General features: G+C 43.2%; 2 protein-coding genes and 1 long non-coding RNA gene across 10 annotated transcripts in view; 2 read left to right on the forward strand and 1 right to left on the reverse strand.

Annotated features, from left to right (window-relative positions):
- The window catches only part of CFAP251 (cilia and flagella associated protein 251), a 32,157-nt gene extending 29,579 nt beyond the window's left edge, over positions 1-2,578 (forward strand). For all 3 annotated transcript variants that reach the window (XM_048821821.2, XM_048821819.2, XM_048821822.2), the window contains exons 21-22: positions 982-1,083; positions 2,297-2,578. In XM_048821821.2, the coding sequence (XP_048677778.2) occupies positions 982-1,083; positions 2,297-2,451 (257 nt within the window). In that variant the 3' untranslated portion in view covers positions 2,452-2,578. The remainder of the gene's footprint in view (positions 1-981; positions 1,084-2,296) is intronic.
- On the reverse strand, positions 570-6,445 carry LOC142069325 (uncharacterized). Its single transcript, XR_012665096.1, has 3 exons — positions 6,353-6,445; positions 2,717-2,946; positions 570-665 (listed from the first exon to the last, which is right to left on the reverse strand). It is a non-coding gene; the product is annotated as an uncharacterized LOC142069325 (long non-coding RNA).
- BCL7A (BAF chromatin remodeling complex subunit BCL7A) overlaps positions 5,125-22,977 on the forward strand; it is a 30,779-nt gene continuing 12,926 nt past the window's right edge. Inside the window, exons 1-5 of one of the 6 annotated variants that reach the window (XM_048821517.2) lie at positions 5,134-5,338; positions 15,705-15,869; positions 17,633-17,681; positions 19,490-19,571; positions 20,459-20,479. In XM_048821517.2, the coding sequence (XP_048677474.1) occupies positions 17,671-17,681; positions 19,490-19,571; positions 20,459-20,479 (114 nt within the window). In that variant the 5' untranslated portion in view covers positions 5,134-5,338; positions 15,705-15,869; positions 17,633-17,670. Of the gene's footprint in view, positions 5,339-15,704; positions 15,870-17,632; positions 17,682-19,489; positions 19,572-20,458; positions 20,480-22,977 lie in introns of those variants that run through there. The other 5 variants (XM_048821516.2, XM_075120061.1, XM_048821514.2 and 2 more) reach the window with 5 other exon arrangements.

A 22,977-nucleotide genomic window follows, 5' to 3' on the forward strand; every position in this document is an offset into this window, starting at 1 on the left:
CCATTACATTCATTGATGGTGTGCCCTCACCAGGAATACTATATTCTGTTTAACTCACACGATCTCCAAAAAAGTACTAGTAGAAATTGAAGAGAGTCCAGAAAGGAGTGATGAAAATTATTAGAAGTCTGGAATGACTTCATATGAGGAAAGACTGAAAAGATTGGGATGGTTTAGTTTAGAGATGAGGTGAATGAGAGGGAACGGGATAAAGATATTCAAAATTAATGGCATTGGCACAGAGAAGGTAAATTAGGTACTTCTATATTCTCTCTGTTATTATAAGAACAAGACCGCACCCAATTCAGCTGAAAAACAGCAAATGGATAAGAGGAAATACTGTTTTAACCCACACATTATCAACCTGTAGAACTCATTGCCACATGGTATCATTGAGGTAAAGGGCTTACCAGGAGGTTAAAAAGGATTAGACACTTATATGGATGATGAGAACATCCACAGATACATGACATAGGATAAAACATTTTAAAAAGGGATACAAATCCTCATGCTTCAGGGCATAAGCCACTGACTGATGCAGGTTAGGAATAAACTCCTATGTGCAGGCTATTCTGTAATAGTTGACCATATGTTTTCTTGCACCTTCCTCTGAATCGCTGTGGTGCTGGCCACTGCCAATACACCCCGATCTGATCTGGAAATTCCTGTGAAAAGGAATAGAGTGAAAACTGCTGTAGGTGCAGCTCAGCTCAACAAGCCAGCTCCAGTAGCCTTTCCCCCTCCCAGAAACCTAATTTGTATGCCAAAAACTCATATTGTTCACAAAAACAAATTTCTCTTGGGTCAAATTTCTTGCACTGTGATCATGCATTTTGAATGGTGGTACTGGCTACACCTTGGAGGAACCCAAACCATCCTATTTTGTCCTTATGCCATTCTTGCTAGATATGTTTGTGCTGAGTTTGTGTTAATGATGCTGTGAGAAAGCTTAGAGATTGTGTTTTTGCTTTATGTGTGTAGGGGAGCATATGACAGAGGAGGAGCTGGCAGAGTGTCTCACCACCCTGTTGGGCATGAATCCAGAGGGTGGGAGATCTGAGCTGGGCATCTATGATCACTCAGGTACAGGATTAATATTCTATGAAACACAGAAATAAGATTGCTTCAATTCCTTTAATATAAGAATTAAACTGAAAATCCTATTAACCTTGTTACTCCAATAGCTGTTAAAAATGTTCAGCTGGGATTGCAAAATATAGTCACAGGGCCAAATACTATCTATCCTTGGTCCATGCACTTAGCTTCCACTGATGCTGGGGAAAAGTTCTACTGCAGACTGAAACTCATATATATTTAAATGGCCAGTGAAATATAAGTGTCCTTGACTACATTACGTTACTGTTTATCTGCTGTCTAGGAATGGAAACTGGAGATATTTGCTGGAGGCCTCACCACTGTTGTGATCCACGGGCAAAGCGGAATCCTATCATATACAAATTATTTTCAGTTCCTTGCAGAGTTGTCCATTGTAATTGGAACCCCTGACTTCTGCCATATTCATGCAGTTTCTGAAATGAGTGTCCCAATCCCTAAAGGTCTACAATAACATCCAGTTGGGATTTTCCACAACTGATATATGCCTACTTAAGGTGCATCTCCTGGAGGGAACAAACCCCAGGTTTGAAATACCTGGATTGCTTGGAACCCTAGATTCAAATCAAATCACAGCAGGATAGAGACAGCCCTTTGTTCTTCCGAAGTTCAGTGAGTTCTGTGCAGTTTATTGCATGTAGGTCTTACAGATGAGATCTTACTAACCAAGCACCAGTCCATTCTGCATAGATGTTAAAGATCTCAAGTCATTTTTTATAAGGATCTGGGCCTAAATATGTTCTTTTATGCCTAAATTACTTGAAACGGAAAATGGATATTGTTATTAAAGCAACTGAGTGGAGTCTGCAGATATCTGAATAACAGTATTCAAAATACAGCATGTTCAAGATGGCTTTGTAACCATCTTCAAGAAAATCATGGATAAGTAACAGGAAAAAAAGCCATGCAGGATTAGAGGAGTCAGAGATGGAATGGACAAATATAGTGCTATAGATCATTTAGTTTAAATCTAGTTCTCAGTGGGAGTTGAAGGTGTGCTGCACCTCGCAGGATCAATGCCTTTGTTTCGTGACAGGGGACCTATTAAGTATTAAACTGATACTATATAAGGCCCCTTTCATGTATTTTTGTAGACATTCCATACAACACACTGCTGCTGACAAGTCCTATTGATCTGGAAACCTGATTGCTTTTGGGGTTGTTGTTTTTTGTTCCCCTCCAGGTGCAGCAGCTTTAATGGAAGAAGAAATTCCAGAGGAAATCACAGCAGAGATATTTACTGCTGATATTCTTGGCTTACCTACTCCTGAATCAGATGAAACTGAGACAGAAAAAAATTATGAACTCACAAGTAGCATAGAGTCAGCAGAGTCATAGTTGCCACAGAGTTTGTAGTTTTTTTACCCAGAAATGCATTTTCTGTAATCATTTTTTCTCCTCAAACACCTGGGAAACTATATTTTTGTATTTATTATAAAATAAAGTGAACTAAACATTCCTCAAACTCTACGATGTTTCATCAATTTAGGGCGTGTCATAAAGCTATGGGATTAAAACACTTCACAAAGTCTGGGCCAGTAATCACGCAGCAGTGCTACCGTGGGGGAGTTCTGAGTTTGGAGATCAAGAGGAAGCAGCTTACTCTGTCCCTAGGAACACCATGTATTGCCAATCAATGACCTCCAAAATGAACACACCAAACACAGGATTGGGTTAAGTAAACTTGCTGCTAAAATTGACATCATGGTATCAATCACAAATGCTTTCCTGAAGAGGTCTCTTCAGAGTGCAACATTACGGTTTTGCTCTTCATCCATCCATCTAATGGTCCAGTGGGCCATTAGGACAATCAGGGATCACCATGGCATAAGGCTGCAGGAAGAAGAGTGAAATATGAGATGGTACAGTAGCTCATACTCCCCTGTCCTGGGAGGAATCCTCCTGTGACTGGTAACATTAGCTTTAGGGCAGGTTTACACTAATGGTGTAATGCAAAGCTGCACTAATACAGTCCAGTTTCAGCATATTACAGGAAAAGTTTATTCACAAAAACTTTACAGTAAAATAGCAATTAAAATTAAGTGCTATATCTGAATATACCACAGTAATGAATCTTAGTGAAAGGAGCATTCTGTTTTGTGATGGATTAAAAATGGGCTTCCATTTTACTCCTAACAACTTTGTATTTCTTTTTGGGAGTGTTAGTTCCAATTAGTAATGTAATACCAGTGGGAGAGTGTCTTACTCAGTGTTTGTATAAACAGCGTAATGGTACCAATGCAAATTGCTGCAGAAAGATCAGTGAGTTGTTGAACTCATTTCCTTCTTTACAGTGCCCCTCAGCATTGATGGGTCTTTGCATAATCATGTAGCCCCTTAAAAAGTGTTCCACTCAGTGGTGATGTTTATTGCATGGAGATTACTATTATACATCACAGAAATAATTATAGTTGTGTTAGTACATATAGCAAGATGTATAGCTAGTTGCATGGCAGTGAAGAGATAAAGGTCAAACAACACAAATCAAAGTATTACAGGGTGTGTGACAAAGATTTCCTGAGGAGGTGTTGCTTCATATGACCTGCTCTCCAACCAGTTTTTTTTTGCATATATGTACACACACATGTACATGTGTTGGGTCAGATCCTCAGATACCATAAATCATCAGAACTCCACTGCAGTTATTAGAGATACATTGACTTACACAGCTGAAGATCTGGCTCACTCTATCTTTTTGTATTACACAAACATTTGTATGTAATGCCCAATGAACTGGACTGTTAAATATCCTTTTCCTATTGTTTTATAAATCACATAAGTTGTTGAAAAAGAAATATAGCTAAACAACAAACCGCAAGTCTGCAACATAGTGTCATAACTGTTTGCACAAGGGCTAAATCAGAAACTAGTCACTCAAATAGTCTATCATCCATAAGAGGATGCACTATAGGATTCTCAAAGATAAGAATTTAGTGTAATAATCGCAAAGTTTAGGAACAAATGGATCTAATATTATTACTGATTGAGCACCCTCTGTGTACTCTGCGCTACACAAATACCTGCTTATACAAAGATGTGATCCCTGCCCTTGGGGCTTACAATCTAATTTGGACACGGACAATAAGGCTCAGACATACATACAATAATACATCACAGGATGGTTCTTTAGCTTTTCAGAGAGGAGTGATTCAGTGCGCAGAGGCTGGCAGTCTTATTTCTAATCCCAGCTCTGACATTAACACCCTCATTTAGAAAATTACCCCCCTGCCTCACTTTCCCTACCTGTAAAATATTTTAAACTTCTCAGAATCGTTTTGAGAATCAATTGTTTCTAGAGCTTATTATTATCATCAAGCTTTCTAACGGCTGGGGTTGTGTCTTTTGGGCACATATTTGCATATTTATATTACAAAAGTATTTACAGCACTATATAAACAAATAATTCCTAAAAGTAGCCTTCACAGTCCTGCAATTTATTTCCGCAACTTTGCTGCCCACAGAGGGAAGAGAAGTCAAGCCACAGTATTTTGCAGCTCTCCATCTGAGACTGTCAAAACTCTTTATAAACATTAATTCATTAAGCTTCCCAACGCCCCCCTATGGTAGATCAGAATTGCTATCCCCCTTGGCGGGAAGGAGGGGTACTGAAGCGCTGAGGTGTTAAGTGACTTGCCCAAGGGAAGGTCCCACAGTGAGTCCAGGCACAATTAGCAACACAACCCAATCCCATCTCTTCTAATGATTAGACCCCCACACTTCAACCCAGAGCTGGGAATAGGACCCAGGAGTCCTGGCTCCCCGCGCCCTGCTCTAGCCACTGGGTGTCACATCCCCCTCCTCGGGCCAGCAACAGGACTAAGGCCTGGTCCCCTCGCGCCCTGAAGCTCCTGGCAGCCCCTTTCCCGCGCGCATGGCCGCGGCGCTGACTCCTGGGGGGCCCCCGCCCGCGCGCCAGCCCCTCCCGCGCCCCACGAGCCCGGCCTGCCGCGTGCGGCAGCCGGCGGCGGCGGCGGCGGCTCTGGGCGCTTGCGCAGTGCGCGAGCCCCGGCGGCGGGCGGCTGAGTCTGGGCGGAGCCGAGCGGCGGGACGGAGCATTGTGCGTGCGGCGCAGCCAGCCGGGCCGGGCCGAGCTCCGCATTCTCCGCAGCCGCCGCCGCCCCGTCCCCAGCAGCATGTCGGGCCGGTCGGTGCGGGCCGAGACCCGCAGCCGGGCCAAGGATGACATCAAGCGGGTGATGGCGGCCATCGAGAAAGTGCGCAAATGGTGAGCGGGCCGCGCCGGGCTCCGGCCCCTCCCCCGGCCGTGCCAGCCGTGCCGCTGCTCACCCCCGCACGGGGCCGGAGCCCGCCGGGCGGCCCGGGGCGGGGGCAGGGAGCCGGCTTCACCCACAAGCCATTTCGCTCCTGCGAGTCACGCGAAGGCGGCGTGTGAGGGGGAGAGCGGCAGATAGACACACAGGGCTCCATTGTGCGGCCGAGCCCCGGCCCGCGTCCTCCCCGCTCTGCGGCCGAGCCCCTCCCGTCCCCCCGTCCCTCCCCGCTCTCTTCCGAGCCCCCCCGTCCCCCGATCCGTCCCCCCCCCGCTCTGCGGCCGAGCCCCTCCCGTCCCCCCCCCCCCGCTCTGCGGCCGAGTCCCTCCCGTTCCCTGGCCCTCCCCGCTCTGCTGCCGAGCCCCCCCCCCGTCCCCCGATCCGTACCCCCGGCCCTCCCTGCTCTCTTCCGAGCCCCCCCGGCCCCCGATCCATACCCTCCCCGCTCTGCGGCCGAGACCCCACCCCCGTACCCCGGCCCCCCCCGCTCTGCTGCCGAGACCCCCCCGATCCGTACCCCCGGCCCTCCCCGCTCTCTTCCGAGCCCCCCCGTCTTTCGATCCGTACCCCGGCCCCCCCCCGCTCTGCGGCCGAGGACCCCCCCCATACCCCGGCCCCCCCCGCTCTGCGGCCGAGGACCCCCCCCGTACCCCGGCCTTCTCCGCTCTGCGGCCGAGCCCGTCCCTTCCCCCGATCTGTACCCCCAGCCCTCCCCGCTCTCTTCCGGTCCGTCTCTGGGCCCTCCCCGCTCTGAGGCCGAGCCCCGGTACCCACCGGGCCCGCCTCTACCCCGCCGCTCTGCGGCTGAGCCCCCCGCCCCCGGGCCCATGTCCTCCCTGCTCTTGCTCCCTGGCCCCTCTTTCATTCTCTTTCCCCCTCCTGCCCCAAGCCCCACTTGTGTTGTCTTCCTCGCCTCTTTCAGCTCACCCTCCCATCGCCCCCTGCTGCCCTTGGTCCTAGTTAGGTACCGTTGTTGTCCCAGTTGCCGAGACCGTCCCGTGCGGTCGATCTCTCCCTCACTCCCCTTCATGCTGCCTCAGAGTGTGTATCTCCTCCCCCCGGGATCCCATCCTAGGGGCTCTTGCAAAGTAATGGGGATGCGGGAGTGAATGTAGCGATTTGTGAAGGGGGGGTGTCATCAAAGAATCAAAGAAAAGCTGAAGGGGCCGGGCAGGGAGTGGTGCATGGATGGGAGCAGATGTAGCAGGCATGAGTCAGACCCCCACTGGCCTTAGTCCATTGCAAAAGAAACCCGTTCTCCCTTCTCTCAAATTTCCCTGTCAAAAACAGGGAAGGGGATGAGGTTTTAAAAAGTATTATTAGTGTGGATCTTTAAGGAAACACATTTTGAAATGCTTTGTAAAGTTGCAGAAATAATAATTATCTTAGTGTGTAAATGAAAAAGGTGTTGAGTTTATTTTTTTATGCTTGAGAGTTGGGTGAAAACAAATACAAACAGGATCTTGTATTAAAAATCCCAATAGGCTTTCAGTTTTTGTTTTTAAAAAAGCTTAAAAAATCACACATAAGCAAATCAGATGTGAATGAAAGTGTCTTATTTTAACATTCTGGTGGTTTTAAATCCTGAGTGGAATTGGAGAGAGAGATGTAATTGGTACTTGAATTTATTTTAAATTACATAATTAAAGGTTGTACCCATAGTAAAATAACCCCCTTTTATTAAACCTTAGAAGTGTTTTGGCATTTTATGCTTTTCTCATTCCTAGTTTTATTATGAAAATCAACATGAAGTAGTTAAACAATATAGTAGAACAGTTATTGTAGCACAATACACAGTCTCGGTTTTTTGGATGGGATAAAGAGCAGTGTCAATATGACTCAGGAAAGAGTTACTTTGTTCAAACAGCTTGACCGTGTCTGTTCAATAGCTTTTGTATATCTATCCTAAAATGTCTTTTTTAAAATGTATAAAAGACACAGTAAATCCCAGGGACCAGTTTTAATCTACATAACTCATATATTTTGAATAGGATAAAATGAAGGTTCCTGTTTTGTTATGTAATTTATAACTTTAAATTGATTTAACAAAATAATAAAATATAGAAATAAATCTGCATTTTTCTCTTGTTCTCTCCCTGAACTGGATTGTTGCCATTTTAAAGCCCTTGAACTCTGTGAATAGGCTGGTTGGCTTGAATCGGACAAAGAATCAAAATATGTGTCCATAATGCAGGGCTTGAGAAGGGGATTTCAAAGTAGGAATCCATCTATTGTGTTGGGAGCTGAAGCACTCACAGTGTTATAGTTTGATGATAGTACAGAGTTCCTGAAATAATACTTCTACTATGTATTTTTTTAATGCTCTTTGTTGACTGGCTGGTTAGTATTGAGGGGTCAAACACAATAGGTAGAGATGTGACAGCACTTTCTCTTAGTGGTAATGTAGCTAGATGCTTGTTTTTTTGTTTTTTGTTTTTTAAATTTCCTGATATTTCTTTAAAGAGAACTGGTACTTGTTTCCTTTAAATAATACTATGCAGTGTACAGGAGAGACAGGAGTTTGACTGTGCTTGGAGAGAAGGAGAGGCAGGAGTTTGATCTTTTCTTCATGGCCAACAAATTAAAATAAGAGAGGCTAATCTTTTTTTGGAAGTATTTTCTACCATCACAGCAACTGTGCACAGATATTAGCCTGGCTTGTTGTACCAAGAGTAAAGATTTTAGGATTCAAATGGAATTTGTAAATTTAAATCCTGACAGGGTAGATTGTTTAAGGGTGGCCTTACAGAATTACTGAAAGCACTTATTCTGACCATTGCCAGATTTATTCGTCACTTCTTGCATGAAAGTCTGATGAGTACTTACCTAAACCACATTTTTCGCATGAAATTGTTGGAACTCATTATTTTGTTAACAAACCTCATGTCTCTTTGTTCTTATTTCTCATCCCCATAGACCATGTAGAATGGAAAGGCACTGAGACATTAAATGTTTTGAGTTTATGTGACTTAAACATTTTTGAGAAGCTTGTTGTGAATTATGAGATTTATACACTAGCCTCACCCACACCTTGTCAAGAGCTACATATGCAACTTGCAAGGAGCGTGAGTACCACACTTAATTTGTTATAACTGGGAGCAATTTGTTGCCATTCACATCTTTACTGTGGAAATGCAACCATTGGAGATGAAAAGTCCCAGCATGAGTGCTTCCATTTCTTGGATCAAAAATGGAGCACTACATAGTGGGACTGTAATAACATAACATAAGAATATAAACATAAAAATGGCCATGCTGAGTCAGACCAGTGACCGGTACCAGGTGCTTCAGAGGGAATGAACTGAACAGGGCAATTTATCAAGTGATGTAACAGTGTGTGCACAATGTGCCCAGCCGTTTGATTGCGTCATCATCAGCCAAGTGGAGAGCTGGTAACCTGTTGTTGAAGTAAGTTAGTGGGTACCCGTCAAGGATACGTGACATAGTCTGAAGTTGACTGCAGCTGTATTGCGGGTTATTAGAAAAACCCCATTTAAAGAGATGGCCCGAACAGGTGCCCTTTCCTATTTGAAACTGGGTTGGAGATGACCTCAGATGTCTTGGCAGATCAAAACCTGGTGGACAGATGGTTGGGTCAGTGGTGAGAGACTGATTAACAACTGTTGTCACTGACTTCTTGTGCCAAGCAGATTCCACCGTCATGTCCTGTGGTGGCACAAATGACCATAAAGGGCATCTAGAAGACAGGTGAGCTGGAGGGTGGTTGAAGAGGTCCGTGTACAAAGGCAGGCTGCTATTCTCTTGGATCTTGGCCAGCAGCCTGACAGATGCCTTCTCACAGCGAATTTGGGGTGGTGCTATGTTATTAAGTATCGGTAGCCATGACAATGGAGTTGCCCATAAAGTCCCGGTAACAATACGGGGTTAAGATCTATGTCAACCAGCCTCATGTGAGATGAGCAACACCAGACAGGAGCACAATACTCTGCTGTTGAACAGCAGAGGGCAAGGGCTGATGTTCTAAGCATCCGAGTGCTCGTGCTCCAGGTTGTACCAGCCACTTTTCTGAGGAGGTTGTTCCAAGCGTTGACTTTGGCTGCAGTCTTCCTCAAGTGGTTGTGGTACGTTAATGACCTATCCAATATTACAGTGAGGTAAACTGGGTTTGGATCATGCTGCAAGCATTGGCCATTGAGAAAAATGTTTAACTTGTGTGTTGCTCTTGCATTATGCAGATAAAATACACTAGAAACTGTTTTGGAAAAGCTTGGCTGTGGTCAGCATTGACTGTGATAGTCTGCCATGAGTTTTGTATCATCATTCAAGATACTGTGAATTTCTGAGGAGGATTGAGCTTGCTAGCTGCAGTAGATGTTATTGGCATAGATAAACTTGCGCAAGAATGTAGCTGGCAGGTTGTTGATGTACACATTGAACAGTCTCAGTGAAAGAACTGAACCTTGAGGAAGGCCGTTGATCTGATACTTCCAAGAGCTACAGCAGTTGCCGATGTGTATTCTAAACCTCCTGTTTTGGAGAAGAGCTCTACTATTTTGTCCACACAATACAGGGCAACTTGAGAAAGTTTAAACAAAAACCCTCTGTGCCAAACTGTGTCATAGGTGGCAATCAAATCCAAGAAGATTGCTGCCATCTTTAGATTTTGTTGAAAACCATTTTCGATAAAGGTGGTCAAGGCCAGGACTTGATCATAGGTGCTGTATCCTTTCCTGAACCCTGTCTGCTTGACCTGCAAGACATCGTCCAAATCTGGAGCGGTTCGTTTCTGGATCAGACTCTCAAACACCTTGAAACACACTGACAGCAAGGATATGGTGTGGTAATATGACACATTGTAGGGGTCCTTGCCTGGCTGAAGAATAGCAATAATCTTTGCTTCATGCCAAGTGCGTGGTAACTTCTTCTCATTAATGACCCGTATGTAGAACTAAGTAAGCCACTGTGATGCCTTTGGTCCAAGGTGTTTGAGGAGTTCCACCAAGATGTTATCATAGCCCACTGCTGTGCCTGGCTTGATGGAGTTAGGGCCCTATCTAGCTCGTTGACCATAAATGGCTCTGGTTCACTCTTACTCAGATTGTGATGTCAGAGTAGGCACCATTTGTTATATACTTTGCATTTGAATCGCTTTGCCAGTGGGACCTTTGCTTCCCACATAAAATGGCTTGCAACCTCACTGGGCTTAACCTGTGGATGATTTTGACCTGGAGGTTGTTGAGCAGCACCCAGCTGGCGGATCAAGTTCCAGCACTTCTGACTGGAATAAATGAAGTCAAGTGTCTCTCTAGATTCCTTCTACCAAGTAAGCCTGGCTGGATCCAGGTGGTCAGCAATGTCCGAGTCGCCAGATATCTTGAATTTCCTGAGCAAGTTTTGGCGTTTGGCACTCAGGCAGGGCGTGTAAATTGGACGACAGCCCCGTAGTATAGCTGAGCATGCGGCTTTATAAATGGCTCCTTGGAATCAGCGTCAGGCTTCATCGACTGGCATACTGTGCAACAGAATTGTAACCATGTTAAGTTCCAGTGCGTCACGGAACTTTTCCCACGCTGCCTTGCAGAAATTCTACCAACGCTTGGTTGAGCTTCGAATGATGGGTAGCTGAAGCCCGGTGTGGATAAGTGATGGTCTTTGTTGACTACGAGGGAAGTTATCAAGTACTATACTGCTCACCGGTTGTGAACAGCCATCTAGTGAACCGACCCATGAAAGGTTGGGCGAGTACTCTTTCAACCATCTAGTTGAAAGAAATGCGCCACATTGTTTTGCATTGTGAATTAACATGAAGTCATTGTTAGTCGCCCAATCCATCAGCCATTCACTGTCGTCATCTGGATCAGCATACCCCCACTCAGAGTGGTGGCTGTTAAAATCACCAATGAATATTGCTGGATTATCAAGTGTTGGAAGGACCTGCTGGTCCCAGCACACACTCAGTGGCTTAAATACGTTGACAGTCCTAAAGCCATCAACCTGGATCACATTGTAAAAACTGGAGGAGGAGAGTGGAACAGCATCAGATATGTCGGAGAGTACATATGTTGCATGGCCATCTTTGGCATCTGGAGTGTGAGAAATTAGGTTAAAGCCATTTACCATAATGTCCTGCTTCACGAATTGCAACATGAGTTCTTTGCTAACAGATTTTGTCAATACTGTGATGAATAGCTAAGGCATTAATGATGCTGCGTTTGGTGGCTGAAGAATTTGAAGCACCAGTTCAAGGGCTTGAAAGTTGAAGGATGGCGATTATATTGGGGTTGCGGTCAGATGGCACATGACCAGGATCCATCACCGAATTTGGTCCACTGGTTGGATCATTAGTTTGCCCGGCCTAGCCCAGGCCGGATACTGATGAGGAGTGCAACATGAACACTGATCCATTGCCCCCCTGTATTGAGTGATACATCCCCTGTCAACCAGTCTCATCTTCCGGCAATCAGAGGTTCAGGGACACCCAGAGCATAGGGTTGCATCCCTGACCATCTTGGCTAATGGCCATTGGTGGACCAATCATCCCTGAGTTTATCTAATTCTTTTTTGAACCCAGTTATACTTTTATTGTAGTCTGAGTATTGCACTCATGTATGAAAGATGAGTCCAGGAGCAGGTCCCTCTGCCCAGACAATGGCTTCTATGCACATTGTCCCCACCGTATGTAACTAAGAGGTGAGATGGTGCACTGGGCTCGTTACTGGGCATAATATTGGTGCACAGTAACTAATATTGTGTTATATGCACATATGCTCATTTTGGGGTTATTTTTTCACTCAGGCAGAATATGTCTGTTAGAAAATATGCGTGGTCTTAGACTGTAAGCTCTTTGGAGCAGAGACTGTATCTTCATATATGTTTGCAAAGTGCCTAGCATGGTGAGGACTGGATCCTACCACTGGGTTCTGGGAATTACTCTAATACGGCGGTTCTCAAATTATGGGGTGGGTTTCCCAAGGGAAGCATGGGTATATGTCAAGGGAGGCCCAAGCGTGTGCCTTTTTGTTTATTTGGTTGTTTTTTTGTTTTGTTTTTGTTTGAAGAGCTGTGGCTGTCAGTCCTGAATGGCTGGGACTTGTACAGAAGGGCTGTGCACACCAAGGAGGTGGGGGAAAAAGGGGACAGCCTCCCCCGCCCCCAATCCCTCACTGGGAGGCCGCCCAGACATGGACTCTCCACCCCAACCCAATCCGTCACCAGGAAGCAGCCTGGGCTCAGGCTCACCTGGAGGTGGCAGGGCTCTGGCTGTGAGCCGCTGGGGACATGGAGGGCGGGCAGTGGGGCAGCTGTGTTTGCTGTGAGAAATGTACTGCTGTTGGCGTGGCACTGCCTTCAGAGCTGGGTGATGGTATATGTATTTGGGGAGGTTGGTGGGGGGGCGGGGCGTAAATAACTACAGACACAAGGAGGCCCCGATCAAATAAGTTTGAGAATCAATGCTTTAATACAACTGTTATAGTAATAATAAAGTTGTTCACTGTGAATGGTTTTGATCTTTGAGATTAGTGCAGCTTACTCAGTTAGGTTGTTTCAAAGCACTGTATCAATGGGTCTATATTGTAGAACATCCTCAAGTATATATCTGAATAGGCATTGCTGCTGTAAATATACATTCTGTGCATGTGACTTTTGAATACATGGCAGAATTGCTGACCATCCATGATGTTACAAGAGACGGTCTCTATTTTAGCCAAAATATTTATAATTTTACAATCCGCCTATCCAAAAAGTGCTTACAGTCCAATGTATCTTAATGGAATAAGAGGAACATCTCTTTTTGTCTCCCCTAATGTGTCATTTATAGCTTTCAAAGGCTGAGAAGCATTTGTAGATTCTAGGTAGGATCATTTAGGACATTTTATACCATTCCAAGAGTTTGGTCAAAAACTTGGCAGTTTCTGCCATATGCCAGAAAATATTGGAATATTTTACTTGATGAGAGAAAGAGAGAGTTTAAATATCATCTGCTTATTTATTAAATATATTTGTATAATGCATATCACAGGATTTTGGGGGGCAAGATATGTGGTTTAGAGTGAGGCAGAAAAATAATTCACAAGTATAGGGAGTTAATATTCCATAACTCATCATTTCCCACATACACACCAAGAATATATAGGCAAGAGGAGACTGAGCCAATCTCCTGGTCTAGGATAGAGCACTAGATTAGGAGTGAGGAAACCTGGGTTCCATTTCTAACTGCCATTGAGTTGCTGTGTGACTTTGGGTAAGTCATTTAGCCATTCTTACCTCATTTTACCAAGCAGTAATACAAGGATAACAATACTTTACCTCCTTTTGTAAAGCATTTGGAGATAATGGATGAAAATCATAATAACAGTAACAGGCTGCTATCTGTGCCTCCATTTCCCTATGTGTAAAATGAGGATGTTAATATTGACCTGCTTTGTAAAGTGCTTTGAGAGCTACAGATGAACGGTTGTATTATTATAGAAGTGCTCAGTATTTATTATGGAAAAGTCTGGCCCCACAACAGAGTCTTTAAATGGGACACAGACTAGGAAATGTTACCAATGTGTGTGAGAGCTAAGAAGCAAAGTAACTCATTTGTTGATGAGGAGTTTGAGAGATCATGGTGCTCTCCCAGGTCTGGTGAAGAACCATAATATGCTCTAGCTATAGATTGGCACTTGTAGGCATTGCCACAGGAGCATCTCTATTCATTGTCTCTCCTTGTACTGTACAAAATACATGTGCTGTTCAACTTTCTGAGATTGAAAAGATCAGTTACAGGTTTTGTTGCTGGTACTTCTTCCTTGAAGTAGATTTCCCTATACTTTATAAGAATTTCAAAACATTGGCTTTTGCCCTTTCCATTCCCTCCCTGAAAATGATTGAATCATAGAATCATAGAATATAAGGGTTGGAAGGGACCCCAGAAGGTCATCTAGTCCAACCCCCTGCTCGAAGCAGGACCAAATCCCAGTTAAATCATCCCAGCCAGGGCTTTGTCAAGCCTGACCTTAAAAACCTCTAAGGAAGGAGATTCTACCACCTCCCTAGGTAACGCATTCCAGTGTTTCACCACCCGAGATTGTGATTGAGATCTGTGGTTTCTTCATGTGGCACCAACAGGAAACCTTTTGCTAAAGCAGTGTGAAATGAAACCCTAACCATGTGAAATTCACTTATTTCAGGTACTGTGACAAACTTTAAGCTATATTCTGGCTCTCCAAGGGACGTAGCACTTTAAAGGAAACCTGGTTTAGTTTGTAGAACTTGGGCCAATTTGTGCTTTTGTATCAAAATTGTATATAATCTGTATATTGACTGCAAAGCCTGGTGAATCTCAGCTATTTTGACTGAGTTTTGTGTTGAATGTTGGGGTTTGTTTCAACCTGAAACTGAAAATTCAGGGTTGAGGCAGAGTAAATAGGTGCTCATCCACAGAGATCAAAATTAAAATGTTAGCACAAAGCTGACTCTAGTTTTGACCAAGTCAGAGGCAACTGAGACTAATTCAAGTCCTCTGGAGAATCAGTGGACCAATGGGTTAACATCTTGCTAACATTATTTCAGCTCCACCAACATTGGGAATGTTGGGAGCCCTACCATAGCTATGCAGCTGTTGCCAGCATTTGACACTGTATCATCTAACCCTTCAGAGAGCTTGCTGGTTAAAAGGCTGGCAAGTGTTAGATCCAAGCTAGTGCTTCCAACATTTCTAGAACTGGTGTAGTTGAAAGGGTGTTAGCACTTTCTCTAGTGTAATCAAGTCATCTCTTTGAGATTTTGTAATGGTTCATAGTGCCCCTTTCATGTGGCTGAAGTAGGTTGTGTTTTGTGGCTCATTACATGTTCCATTTTGAGTCAGATTCTACCCTCTGATATGCATGTCCCACTGACTTCAATGGGAGTTGCACGTGTTTATATGAGGGAAGAGTTTGGCCCATTATAAACATACCCTTCAGATTAGTGCAGTCAGCAAGAGCCATCTCTGCAACTCGGGGAACTAGTAGACTCTGCATAAAAATGGATCCTTAGGTATGTAAGTTAATGGGGGATTTTGTACTGAAACACAGTTGGATGAAGAACATTTTGAACCAAAGGACATGTCTTTGGTCAGTATTGTTTTCCAATCACTCTGATGCTAGTCTTCTGATTATTATTTCTTTGTATTACAATTGGATCGAGAGACCTTTCTGCTAGTCACTATACAGACATCTACAAAGTCACACCCCCAACTCTAAAGAGAGAGCCTAACGTTGAAAAAATATTTTCATTTATTTCAGTTTTATTTTGTGCATTTGAGAGCACTTTGTGTGTCTAATAATGGCATTTTCTTTCCCATTCCCCCCTTTCTCCTTCTGCTTGATCCCACAGGGAAGTCATAATTCTGTGATTTTCACCAAACTCTGTTGCAATGCAAGTGAGTGTGATGTGATAAATTCAGCATTATGACATCATTTCGTGACCATCAAGAGAAGATGGGGTATGCGGGAGCTATCCTTGTTTAAACACACATTGTTTTAATAAATAGCAGACATGGTAAGAAACTGTAACAAGTGGTGGATTTCTTCTAGTCTGGTCTATCTGAAAGCCACTTTGCTTAAATGGCAATGCTGTATCTGCAGCAAAGGCTTTCAGTTCTTGTTCTGTTAAACATTTTTGTTTCTGATGTTCAATGCTAATACAAAAGCCCTCTTGACATTTCATGTATCAATGTAATACATGGTATTCTGTTTCATCCACTAGAGCGTTGCATTTATATATGCAATTTGACGCTGGGTTTTCTTTGAGGGCTTTGGGGTTTATGTATATAATTTTTGCATAGAAAGTCTTGGCTGTTTAAAACTAGACCTTGAGTGATTATGTAACTTAAGTTCTAGGGTACTGATGTGACTGTGTCTACGCTAGAGAGCTTACAGCGGCACAGCTGTTCCGATGCAGCTGCACTGCTGTAAGATCTCTCATGTAGCCACTCTGTGCCGACCGGAGAGAGCTCCCGTCGGCATCATTAAACCACCCCCCAATGAGTGGTGGTAGCTATGTCGGTGGGAGAAGCTCTCCTGCCAGTGTAGCGCTGTGCACACTACCGCTTATGCCGGAGCAACTTACATCGCTCCGGGGCATAGAATATTCACACCCCTGAGCAACATAAGTTTTGCTGACATAAGTGGTAGTGTAGACATAGCCTGAGACATAAACATTAAATACTAGTATTTATTTTAAATTCTAAATATGTACATATCTGTTGCTGTCTTCAAAATATTGTGCAAACCTTTAAGGATCACTATCAACCTAAACAAAATAATTTAGACCAAAATGTGATGCCCTTCCACTATTTGATTGTAAAGCCACAAAAATTGGCAAGGATGGTTGGGGGCAATTGGAAGTTAGTGTTTTTTGTTTGTTTGTTTGTTTGTTTTTAAACAAAATAACTTTCAAGATGAATATGGGGAAACTGAGACAGAGAGAATTGGCTTGCCCAAGGTGTCAAAGCAGAGCAGATACAACTCAGGAGTTCCTTGCTTCTAGTCCGATGTTCAGTCAACTACTAGACCATGCTACAGTTCATAATTCATACAGCATCTAGCACACTGTGGGTGCTGTTGGAAACACAAATGAGTATCTTATGTTAATTCAATCTAATTAAAAGAAATGCTTTAATTAGCAGATCAGAGTGATTTTCTTTTCACAGTAAATAACATTGAGGACATCAGAATACAATTTGAAGTTTTTGAAATGGGAATATGATTAATATTGTGGATAAAAACATTGTAGGAAGTACTTGTAGTTTAAGCATTCATTTGTACTTATAAATTATGAAGCTGAACTCTCCTGCCCATTCTCTAGATTTTAAAAGATATCTGTTAGTGTTCGAAACCAGTTAAATTTTTTGACTTGTTACAAACTTTACAAAGTTCACATTGGCAGGTTAACTAAGAGTTTGTTAAAGAAGCTTGTTTTCTCCATTCTTATTAGTACTCGTGCTCTAGAAAGCTCCAATATTGCAATCACATTTGTAAAGTGAAGTACATGAGTGAGTAGTCTCATTAAGTTCAGTGTTATTGCTCATATGCATAAGTGTTTGCAGAATTGGGGCTTTGGTGTTCTTCCATCAAAAATTATTATTTGTGTTGTGTTTCTGTTCATTACTGTTAATTTAAATCAGAAAAAATACTTTTGGTTGGAGGTTATCAAAGGTTGAAAATACTGCTTAGGAAGCTTAATAGAATTGAAATGTCGGGGCTAATTTTTATACTAGAAGGAAAAAGTTACTAATATAGGTTTCCTCCTGTGTTCTACAGTCTGTCCAGTGAAGATGCTGCTTTGAGGCTGCATTGAGATGCTAACCAGGTACCTTGAACTTTTGGTTTTCCAGTGCAGCATCTCTAAGTAATATTTTGATATAGGAGAAGACTAAAAAACCTTGAGACTAAAATCCATTCTTGTTTCCATAACTTCAAAGACTTTTTTAACTAGAGATGAGTTTAGATTGTATTGTATCCTTAAAACAAACAAACCCTGTATCATGAGAATCTCTTTACAGGTTTGTTCTCCTTAGCATTTGCACGCTTGTATCTTCATTGCCATTTTGATTATGTTTAGGAACAGAATTCAAACTGGGTTCCAGTTAAATTGGTTTCTGACATGCTTTGGCCAGTTGGTGTGAATGAATGGGTGGTGCTAAGCCACATTTAAAAAACTGTGATCTAAGAACTGAAGCGGGAAACCATTTAATCTGAATCAGAGTTTAAATCCTGTTTTTAAATACAAATTTCAAACAAATGTCAGTGTAGACAAAGCCAACATTTGTTACCAAAGTGCTATAAATAGTTCCTTTTCTAAGCAGGAAAGAGTATCCCTTCAGGCAGATGAAGAACGAGGTTGACATTGTCAGTTGCCAAAAAGGGAAAAGATGGGAGGGTGGCGGTGGCACTTCTAGAGTGTGACTGCTGCTGATTCTGCAAGCCTTTCTTAAAAATCTCAGAGGAGATGTTATCGCAAATGCACAGGAGTGACAAAGCTTTTTCCCATCCTGCCAAGAACGTGTGTTTTACAATGTATTAAATAATAGATTTGGAATCCAGCTGTAGTGTTGTGGGTTTTTTTAAAAGCAAAAACCAAAAAAAAAACAACAAACCCATACCCAAAAGCCATAAATGTTTTGAAATCATGCCAAATTAATTTTAGTTGTTTCTCAATAATCAATGACATTAGTGTGTTTTTGCTAGGTTTTTAATCGATCTGTTTGCAGAATTTTATTTTGAATCCGCGAACCAGCAGTGATGATCTGTGACCTGAAAACTGATTACCAGAGACTAGATGAAATTTTTCTGGGATTGTGGACCTTCTTTTAATCTTCTTGTGTAATGATAATCTCTCAGTCGTTCTCGGCATCCTTGTCATCTCCCCACTCTGTGTGTCTTCATAGCCCCACGTTGCAGTGGCACCCTCCGGACAGATTCCCTGTGCAGCTCATCAGTGTCACTTCATGGTTGGCTGGCTGGCTGGCAGGGGTCTTCATAGAGTGCTTTAGGCTATGCTCTCCCTCTTCCACAGTATTCCAAACCCCAGCTGGTCCAGGGAGCCAGGGTCCAAGAATCAGATTCAAGCCTTCTGCATGGCAGCACATATTGCTACCAGTAGGCCAGGCTTAATTTCAAAGCTATTTGACATGGGTGTTGAGTGAACAGTAAAATTGCTACCAGAAAGTTTCTCTCCAAAAATAAAATGTAAATGGTCAGACAGCATTTAGATTTCCAATAACACTAAATTTAACTATACAGCAACCAAAGTACCATGTGTCTGAAAACTTCTGCTGTATACAAAGTTACATAAAAATGAAACTATTGTCATTGTGTTTTTGGTTGGCTAGAATTCTGCTTAACTACAGTATATCTCTAACCCAGGTCTCGTTACTGCTACTGCAGTCACTCAGCCAAGCCAGTAACTGCTCTTAGAATTGTGAAGTTTTTTGCAGGCTGTAATTGGTTGTTTTTTAAATGCAGGTAATGGTATATACATATCTACAGTACTAAAGATGGTATAATAGAGATCATCTTAACTGTATGATAGCCCATTTAAATCCTTGACAACTTAGTAGGTCATTTTGTGAATATGAAGGTTTTAACATTAACGTCTCCTGCATTGTAATTTTATAGGGAGAAGAAATGGGTGACAGTTGGCGACACATCCCTCAGAATTTACAAATGGGTACCAGTAACAGAGCCCAAAGTTGATGATGTAAGTATTTCTGGACATCCTACAGATAGATATCTTTAGAAGTTTTTGCAAAAAGAAAAGGAGTACTAGTGGCACCTTAGAGACTAACCAACTTATTTGAGCATAAGCTTTCATGAGCTACAGCTCACTTCATCGGAAGTTTTGGAACTGCAGACCAGTATTTAGTTGAGGTCGTAAGGGGACATACTGTCTGTCCTCAGATCTCAAAGTTAATATTGGGTTGGGCCTTAGTACTTAAAGAGAAGATTTCCAAGGGAAACTGAGGTTGCTGCAGAAGGTAATGTTGGTGATTCAGTAAGGTAGCACTTCCCCCCCCCAAGTCTCACTCTAATACATGACTTTTAAAGAGATTTGAAAGCAAGTTAGTTTTTTAAAATAGTTAGTTATAGATTCTGCATTCCCATTTTCCAATTTAATAAAAAAAAAAAACTCACCTTTTTCTTTTTGAAAGACCCATACAATCATCAGAGGAAAGTAACTTGTGCAGCTAACTGTGCACAGTATGTATACTGTATTCTTGCTGTGCATCGTTACGGTTGCCACATCTCACAATAGAGACACCTTTTTTTCAGTGTCTTATAAAGAGATTCCTCTGTGTGCGTGTGTAGTTTATAAAGTGTTTTAGAATTCTTTGGTATATAAGTGCTATGGAAATGTGAGGTATTATTGTATTGATTAAGATGCTCAAGCCAAGCAGTATAGCATGTTCTCTGCTATTGTAATGGCTATTTTCTCCTGATAAATAAGCATTGCACTTGCAGCATATTGATGTTCTTACTGTGCAGTGCATTGTGAATTCACTGTTTTTTTGCTATGATAGACACATGGCATAAAACAGCATATATAATGAAAATAAAAATTAATAGCACTTATCTTTTCATCCGTAGATCTCAAAGTTCTTTACAAAGGTAAGTATGCATTATTACTCCCATTTTACAGGTGGATAAATTTGTGCCGAGAGAAATCGTAATTTACCCAAGGTCTTGCAGTAAGTCAGTGACAGAGCAGGGAAATATAACTTGGATCTTCTGAATCCCAGTCTGGTAACCTATCCACTGGACCATGTTGCCACTGTTTTAAATCTATAACAGAGGTGTGAAATAAGTTGCAGTTTGATGGAACTAATAGTTTAGTATCTTGGTTTTCAACCTGTGGTCTGCAGAGACCCCTGGGGGACCACAGACTACGTCTAAGGGGTCAGCGAAAGGTGGTTGTTATCTAGCATAGTAATTTTCAACTTGTGTTCTGTGGATCCCCAAGAGTCTGCACACTGTATAAGATTTTCAGAAGGGTCCGCACCTCCGTTTGAAGTTTTGTAGGGGTCTGCAAATGAAAAAAGGTTGAAAACCACTGGTCTAGTAAAATGTCCAAAATAGTGGCTCTCAAAAAAGACTGAAGCCTGGATTTACACTACTCAAAACCCAATTTCTGTCTTCTGATTGAGGTTATGTTAAACTGAACCTGTTTCTTTACGTGACTTCAGTCGCCTTGCAGAATCTGCTCCTTAAGGTGCAAGACATGCCATATCTACCCCGTTTAAGGAAATCTCTAATCCGCCAATCTGCCGTTTTCAGTTCAAGGCACCCTGTTTAGACAGCTCCTTTAAAGCAGTGGTTCTCAACCTATTTATCGTTGTGGGCCGCAGGTTGAGAACCACAGCCTGCCACCCCCAGACCACAATGCCCATCGCTCCCACCCAGAGACCCCTCCACAGAGTGGGGCCAGGAGTGGAGCCCTGGATGGGGGCTGGGTAGCAGCTGGGCAGCAGGGACCCTGGATCTTGCTGTACAGGGCCGGGCAGCCCCGACCTTGGACCCAGTTGCACAGGGCTGGATTGTAGGGCAGCCTGGCGGCAGCCCAGACCCTCACCCCACATGACAGCTGGCAGCCCCGACCCTGGACGGCAGCCCCCGGACCCCGCGTGGCAGCCCATGGATTCCGGACCCTCTGCGGGGCTGACCGGCAGCTCCAGACCCTCGCAACGTGAGGCCAGCCCCTGCCGTGCTGGGTGGCCAGACAGCCGTGATCCTGGACCCTGTGGCTCTGTGGCCTTTAGCACACAGCTGGGCCTCAGCTGTGTGCTAATTGGGCTGCGGGTTGAGAGCCACTGCTTTAAAGAACCTCTATCACCACTAGATGGCAAGAAGAACTGCAAGCATAGCCAATGCCTATTCAACAGTCCAGCCCCTGATTTTGACCTTCCAAGCCATCTGTGGCAAAGCTTAATTGCCTCAGATGTAGACGGATCAAGTGTGCTGCAAATGTCTATAAGTGGGGGCCTTTGATTTTCCCCTTTGCTACTATGGCCAGTTAGAAGATGTAGATGATATACCTGGAGGCTGCATCCATTGCTGGGGCTACGTGGTTCCCTCATGGACTTGCACAACACCTTCCATCAGCTGTTGAATGGTTGAGATATTTAAATTAACATGCCTGACTTGAACACCTATGTAAATGTAATCACAATACAAAAAGTTGCCCTAAAGACTTCACTAGCTGACATGCTGCAAAGATTTCCAGAGAGTCTCTTGTATTTAAAAGTTTCTTCAGAGCTGAACAGCTTGTGTGTGAAATAAACTCTCGTCAGTTAGGATGCCTATTTTTTCACAGAAGTGTTCTGTATAGAAACTTTTTATCTCATTGATAAGTGTTGGCACTAATTGGATTACTTGTTATACAAAGAGAAAATGATTGCTGTTACAATGTGTGCTTTGTTAAATATGTTTGAGCCGGGGGGTTACAATTTCTAGGGTTTTTCCAGGCAAACTTTCCTGCATCTAAGCCTGTATCCAGCAGAATACTTCTGACTTTTTTTTTTTAAATGTCCTTCATAGTACATTAGAACTGAGTTCATAGACATATTCTGCATGAGCATATCAGCTCCGCATAGGCGGATCCTCATTACAGTCAGTGAGGCTCAATGTTTGTCTGAGTCCTTTCACATGTAACCAGTCATAGTATTTGGACCATAATTTGGCATATTGGGCAAATAACCCTTGATTTTGAGTCTAAAACTAATTGACAGAGGCCCTTTGAAACTAGGTCATTCTAACATTCACATGCTGTTGCAGCCTTGTTTAAGATTAAAGGGTCTCTGCCTTGTGGCACATGAAATCCCTGAACAGAAAAGAGCTATACATTATTAGAGAACCTAAAGGAGGGAGGGCAAAATCTGGTCTTTTTACTTGGGCACAAGAATTATTCTCCACCTGCCCTTGGCCTACATGCACCGAAGCAGATTAAGATACCCTCCTAGTGCTCATTAGAATGGTAGGATGGGGGTCTTACTAATGTGCCCTGCAATGCTCCATGGCCCCAAAGGAAGTTGTATGCCATTTTAGGGGGTATGGTTAGTGTCTCTCCCCCATCAATGCACAAGGTGCTCCTAGGGCCACCTGAGCTGTTT

This window comes from Caretta caretta, chromosome 15 (genome assembly GCF_965140235.1).
Source record: "Caretta caretta isolate rCarCar2 chromosome 15, rCarCar1.hap1, whole genome shotgun sequence".
Taxonomy (NCBI): Eukaryota; Metazoa; Chordata; order Testudines; family Cheloniidae; genus Caretta; species Caretta caretta.